This window comes from Suncus etruscus, chromosome 18 (assembly GCF_024139225.1).
Source record: "Suncus etruscus isolate mSunEtr1 chromosome 18, mSunEtr1.pri.cur, whole genome shotgun sequence".
Classification (NCBI taxonomy): domain Eukaryota; kingdom Metazoa; phylum Chordata; class Mammalia; order Eulipotyphla; family Soricidae; genus Suncus; species Suncus etruscus.
In genome coordinates, this window is record NC_064865.1 from 58,481,145 (window position 1) to 58,488,428 (window position 7,284).

General features: G+C 33.1%; 1 protein-coding gene and 1 pseudogene across 1 annotated transcript; one reads left to right on the top strand and one right to left on the bottom strand.

Moving 5' to 3' along the window:
* Positions 1 to 661: 661 nt before the first annotated feature.
* LOC125996863 (uncharacterized) lies at positions 662 to 797 on the bottom strand (annotated as a pseudogene).
* Positions 798 to 5,210: 4,413 nt separating this feature from the next.
* LOC125995937 (olfactory receptor 14J1-like) lies at positions 5,211 to 6,176 on the top strand. Its single transcript, XM_049764885.1, has one exon. The coding sequence runs from the start codon at positions 5,211 to 5,213 to the stop codon at positions 6,174 to 6,176; it is 966 nt and encodes a 321-aa protein (XP_049620842.1).
* Positions 6,177 to 7,284: the final 1,108 nt, after the last annotated feature.

Genomic DNA, 7,284 nt, shown 5'->3' on the forward strand with positions numbered 1-7,284 from the left:
AGAAAATTAAGATACTTGCCTCCAATGTGGCCAACATCAATTCAATGTCTTGTACCCTGAGTGCAAAGTCAGGAATAAGCCCTGAACATTTCATTTGAGCCCACATGCCCCTTCTCAAAGCTTGTTTGCTCTGCAAAACAATGGATAGTCTAAAGTAACCATATTTAATGTGATAAAATGTTCCCACTCCATATATCTAAAATCTACTATCAAAGCTATTGACACATTCATAAAACTAATAAATTAATAATTAATTAATTAATAATAAATCCACTCCCCAATAGAGAGTGGAACCAAGCACACTAACTCAAAGAAAACAGAAAGAGGAACAAATGTCACTGAGAAAAGTGTTCCTTATCACTAGTTATCAAGAAAATGCAGTCCAATAGACATTGATTTATAACCTCATATGAGCAAAATAACTTATATGAAGAAGACCCAGGACTGGCTAGAATGAAGAAAAAGGGACTCTTCTGTTAGATACGGGTTTTCACCTTTACTAATAAAAACTCTCTATTGGTTGTGATCACAAACTAGAAGTTGTTTTATAATATCGAATGGCTTTATAGTATTCAATCCACCACTGAACAAGTATCTTGATGAATTTTTATGGATGTGCCTCCTGGTCAAACTAAAATTCATTTCATAATTTTTTGGTTTTGTTTTTTAAATTATGCAGTCGAGTTTCCCACATTTGGGGAAACCGCAGGGGTCAGCATATCCGAAGTTCAATGGCTAAGCCTTACCCTGGAAAAACCACCTTCGTGATCATGGTATCTCCCCTGCCAGGTAAGTATGAATTCCTTTCATATTTAGGGGTATCAAACTTGGAGATATATGTTTGCTTCATTGATTGTAATATTCTAGTATTTATTCACTTTTCTTATTATTAAAAGTATAGCATTAAATGCTGAATGAGATGACTTGGATCAAATCAATATCTACTAATTTTCATAATTAACTCTGATATTATGAATTTCAAACACAACAAAAACTATAAAATCAGGTGTATAGCTCTGAGGAGAGTATTTTCTTGGCACTTATAAAGCAGTGGGTGATTCCCAGCACAGCAAAATAAAGCAATAATTTATTTAAAACAGAACTATATTTTTTTGCATAAATTGGCACAATGAGCACAAATAAAATTAGACCCTCAGGACACTCAGGGTCACCATCATGAAATAAACTCAAGTGTATAATCTCCAGGAAAACTCAATATAATTGCATGTTTGGGCCCAAGGGTATTATTAAAACTATGTACATGCCCTGAGAAACAGAAAATTTGCTAGTACCAAAGGGACTTGGCCACCTCTGGTGATCAAGGAAGGACTAATATAGACCATTTTCCTTCCACAAACTTAATATCATGGTGGGAAAGTAACTAACAGAGATCAAACCCATAGCTACTTTTACTACTTTTGCTATTTTGCTATTTTGCTGTCTACTGCTGACACTGAACTTGTCTTATGTCAAAACAAGTTTCTGGTTGTCTATGGTGAGTTTCCTGGGATGCTAAAGGGAAAGATTATAGAGATTTTTGAAACTGTATTAGTGATTAAGTTGTAAACGTTTAATTAAATGCATTAGAACAGATAATTTGGAGAAAAATGGAGAAAAACTGGAAATACCTTCCATTCCAATATAGAAATATTATGTGGAATAAAATTCTCACTTCCCTAGAAAAACCTTTCTTCTTTATACATTGTAGAATATCAGAACAAATACATAAAAGATGGCACAGTGACAGAACAAATACATAAAAGATGGCACAGTGATAGAGTTTATTTTCTTATTGTAGAAACATTAATACATTATTTTTGCATTATTTACAGTTAGAAAATTGTTTCCAAAGTTTTGATATACTTTCCATATTGCAGAAATAAGTTATTTAAGAGAAGTAAACACATTTTTATATAGAAAATATATCAAAGTATGTGTGTGCATATTTGATATTTGATCAGAGATTAAACCCAGGCACTCCCAATGACAAGAGCCAAATCCTCAATTCTTGGATTAAATATATTTGGAGGATCCAAAGTCAGCACAGCCTGGGATTCTGTGTGTTGCTGAGAACAGTATCTGACTACACTACATGAATTTCACATGTCTCATCCCTTTGATCCATACCCTAAACCCTTAGTTATATATTTTAATCAAAGCATACATTCATATTTTGTCATTAATACATTAAGGGATTAAGAAAAAAATCCAGAAGTAAAGAGATAGTCCAAGGTTAAGGTGCTTATCTTGCCCTGATCCAAAGACCAATTGGATTCAAAAACACCACCAGGAATAATCCCAGATCACAGAGATGGATCTATAATCATTGTTCCCTTCCCCCTAACATCAGTCCTACCCTCAAGTCCACCCCAAGACTTCTTATCTCCACCCCCACCTATAAGTGAAATCTAGAAAAATATTACAAGAATGTCATGAGATATTCTGGTTCTTGATGCAACCAATCATCTCAGCCACCTGATTGCATCCTTGATGAAAGAAAATCGTGGAATGGACAAAATACATTTTTAAAGGCTTTATTGAGAATTGTAGGGAAAATATATGCAACAATAATAACTAGTAACAAAATCTCCAACTAGATTATTTGCAATAATTTTTACATTTGAAAGCACTAATATCCTTAAAATTAGGATAGACCCGTAGGATCCTAATTGTGATTTTATTAGTTTTAGCAAGTTGAAGCAATTTACAATCAAAGAAGTCAATCCAGTGTCCACTTCTGGGGCAACACTTAAAAGACTATACTTAGAGATTTTAAGCATACAGATGTAATCTGTTCAAGTATTAATTTTAATATTTGAAATTATAATTCAAAAAGTAGAGCCAAAGATCTTAAAATAATATCTAAGAGCAACTGAGGAAATGTAAGGTCCTTCTCTTTTATCATGCTGTAACTTTGGAATCACAGAGATGTAGTAAATTTATGATTCAGGGTTAGGTCTCTATATCTAATAAGGTAATAAACTTACTTTTATATACAACAGCTATCTAAGTGAGATATATTCACCATGTATAATTAGATAACATTTTATTTCCAAGAGACCTAAAACATGAATATAAATGAAAACCTGGATAATATTCTACTCTATGGCCATTATAATAGTAGTTCTAAATTAGTGAGTAAAACCAAACAAGAAACTTAGGGTTACTAGACACTCTTTTATGTATATAAATAAATCTTTCTTTGGTTCCATACAGGGAAATGTGAATGTTCTCCAAATTGAAAAAAATGAAGTTTCCTGGAAGCCTTAAAAATTGAGCTGGTGAGTTTTAGTTGGAAGAGATAAATGAGTAAATGTGTCCTTTTCATGTCTAGAAGCATACATAGTTAGGGGAGCATGCACATTTACATACATGGAGATATATACCTGCACAAATATAAGTAACACATAAATAGGGTTTTCCAGTTTTCAAATAGGTCATACTCAATGTATAATTAATTGGATGGCCTCATTTTTAAACTCACATTTGAACAACTTTATTGTCTGATTACTTGATACATATCTGGAGAAGAAAATATACATTATCATCCATTTCAAGTCAAGTATTTCACTTCATCAATGGAATTAGTATGGCAAAATGAAAATGGAGGATTTGATTGTCATTGGTCTGTGAGTGAGGCTAACAACCTATCAGCAATGAACATAATTATTCACATACCATTTAGAAATAATTACATTTTATGTGGCTAATTTCTGCTCTTTAGTTTCTTTCAATTACATTTCTGAGATCATATTTTGGCATCAGGTATATATAAAATAGTCCATGCTGAAGAAAGAAAAACATCACTCTTCAATCATATTTTCAAAACCTCCTAAAGATATTATCTTGTAAATAGCTGTTAATTTACACTTAAGATTACCAATGATGTTGTATTAAACCAATGTAAAATAACTGCGTGTCTCTTAACTATTGATTATTTATTGACTTCATTAAAATTTTGCTTAAGATATGGTAACTTTGCTTTATATAATTATATTGTTACTGTTAAAATCTTTGGTTTTATACACAAATGGAATGTACTAATGTTTGTCTTATATGACTATTCATGTAAATAGATTATAAATTTGGTTATATCACGTTCATATAAAACTTAATTTCATAATTATTACATTTTATTAAATACACACTTAAATATCTTTTCTAAAGTACATAAATGTTCTGTATTTTAATATGCATGTTATTCTAGGCAAATTCTATCCTTTTCTATTGGGAATTGAGTTACTTCATGTCCATAATTATTTAATTTTATGTCAAAGTTATCTCTACTTAATAGCATAACTATAGTACAACTCTGTTTCAAAAATCTTAAAATAAAGAAAAAAATAAATTTATTAATTGTTTCATTAATCATCATTTTACCTTCTATGTAATTTTAGTTCAATTATATCAGCAAACCACATATATCACCAATGACAGTCAAAATAACTCATTACCCTTATCTCTCTTCCTCCTTCCCTTTATCCATGGTAATCACTAGAATTTACACAAATGTTAGGGTTTGTTTTGCTGACATTTGTTAATTTATTCACTTTAATTATTGATATTCCAAATGAAACCATTAAGTAATTGTACTAAAGTCTGAGGAATGCATTAAAAAAAACTTTTTGCATGCATAAGCTTTTTTCTTTTATGAAACCAAAGTATGGTTTTAGTTATTGACTGATATTAGTTATATCTCTGTTCCGGTCACATATTTATGATATGAATCAGGACACTGTGTAGATATTGTATTTTACAGATCTATTAAACTATATATAATTACAATGAGAACCCAAATTCTCTGAAAAACTTGGATTCACAGGACAAATATTTTAGGTAATAAAAGAGAATGTTTCAGAGTCACATTAATAAAATTGTTTAGTTTTATATACATGTTAGCTCTATATAAATAAATTTCCTCTTTAAGTGAGATGGAAAGGCAAAACTTCATCAACTAGTTTGTTTTATATAACTTCTTTGATATAACTTCATCAAATTCCAAATCAATTTCAAGGATGAGAAAAAGGTAATAAAATGACTTAATGTGATCACCTTATACTATTAATAATAATGAGAGTTTTGATGCTCATTTATAACAGGAATGTGGGAATTCCAGGAAGCTTAAATTAATAAAAAAAAAAAAAACAGAAAATCTCTATTCAAATGTTTTCATCTGTTTTGCAGCTGAAGTCAATCAGAGATGAAGGACTATGGCTAATCTCAATATCAGTGGGTTTATCCTCATGGGGTTTTCTGCCAACCCTGAGCTAGAAATGTTATATACGTCTTTGTTCTTAGTCTTCTACTTGTTGGCTCTAACTGGCAACATCCTCATCATCACCACCACTTCAGTGGATGAGAGTCTCAACTCCCCCATGTACTTCTTCCTGAAGCATCTCTCCTTCTTGGATCTCTGCTATATTTCTGTGACTGTACCGAAATACATTTACAACTCTTTCATGCAGAGTGGCAATATTTCCCTTGGGGAATGCATAGTGCAGTGCTTTGCTTTTGCTGTCTGTGGTAGTGTTGAAATGGCCATGCTCACAGTGATGTCCTATGACCGCTACGTGGCCATCTGCCTTCCGCTGCACTATGACATCATCATGGATGTCAGAACCTGTGTCCATGGAGTCATCAGTGCCTGGGTCAGTGGGGTCATCTCCGGAGTCATGCACACAGCAGCTACTTTCTCCATTCGCTTCTGTGGCCCCAAGATCATCCACCAGTTCTTCTGTAACATCCCCCAGATCCTGAAACTCTCCTGCTCCAATGACTATCTTGCTGAGGTTGGTGTCACTGTCTTCATGGTTTTGCTGTCATTTCTTTGTTTCATTTTTATTATATTCTCTTATGTGCACATATTTGCCTCTGTGCTGAGGAGGCCATCTGTGGAGGGCAGAGCCAAGGCCTTTTCCACCTGCCTCCCCCACCTTGTTGTTGTCATATTGTTTATGTCTACAGGTGCCTTTGAATATTTTAAGCCTCATTCTTACTCTCCAACTGCTTTGGACATGTTTCTGACTTTGATGTACCCAGTCATTCCCCCAACATTCAATCCAATGATCTACAGCCTGAGAAATAAAGCCATAAAGTCAGCTGTAAAGAAGGTTTTACAAAGAAGAACTGAAGCATTTCCTATTTGCTCTGTATTCAAGGAGAAGTTCAACATATGACTAATATTGATATAGTTGATCAATAACTCAAAATTGTGTGACATATTCCAATTTTTATTATTGTCATTTCAAAGAAACACATTAATTAGGACACTAATGTATATCTGATACCTCCTAATATTCAGAAACAAAAGTAATGGAATGATCAACTAGCAACAAAAGCTTACTAAATACTAATAATGTCTAATGACCTCATTGAAAGATATAATGATTTTCACAAATTTTCTTGCTGCTGTACTCTTCTTTCTTCTTTTTATTTTATTTCTTTTATCTTTATTTAAAAATAATTTTGATATAACTTTTCTGAAAATAAATGTACTATGATCAACTATATCAACTATTATGCGTGGTCTTTAAATAAGTCATTTATATTATAAAAGTCATATGTTCCATTGAATTGTCTCTTAAAATGCACTTGGTTATTATATATGAATTTTTAAGGAAGAAATATTAATATAACTACACAATGTAGGAGTGCCACAGAAATACGGGTATTATTTAATTTTTTAAGGCCCCTTCCTATAAAGCTGTTGACAATATAGTCTCAGGCCTACTTTGTTTCAGCACCAACCCAGTTACTTATTAGTTACCCCTAAATCTGAAAAATTTTTGTTATATAAAAATGTTAGCTCAGGAGATATATTGTTCATTGCATAGGTTATAAAGGTTTTTCAAGGTCTTTTGTGATTTTATACTTATTTTAATATTGTTTTCTCAGTTTTCATTTAAAAAATAGCTAATCAGAAATGCAGTTCTGTCCCCAACACCGGGCAGGTGAGTGGGAAGCAACACTCCCGCAGACCACAAGCACCCCACCTTCATAGGTCCTTCTACAGTGTAGTGAAACGGGGGTGGGGGGCTAAGGAAGAAGTTCAAACTTGGCATGCAATCAGCCCCTCCCCCTGCCAGCTCTATACCTCAGTCATTGCTGCTGACAATGGGCGGGGGATTTGGGAGCGAAACCCATGTAGATCATCACTCTACAAGGCACTGTTACCCCCAACACTATGAAATCAGCCACCTGCCTCTCATAATTCCATCCCTTTCCTGGTGAAGAGAAGATGAGTATGCACACACTAGCCATAATACTACTGTGCTACAAACCCCG

What these genes read in the sequence shown, in the direction of transcription:
- LOC125995937 (XM_049764885.1), top strand. Translation starts at nt 5,211, where the DNA reads ATGGCTAATCTCAATATCAGTGGGTTTATCCTCATGGGGTTTTCTGCC.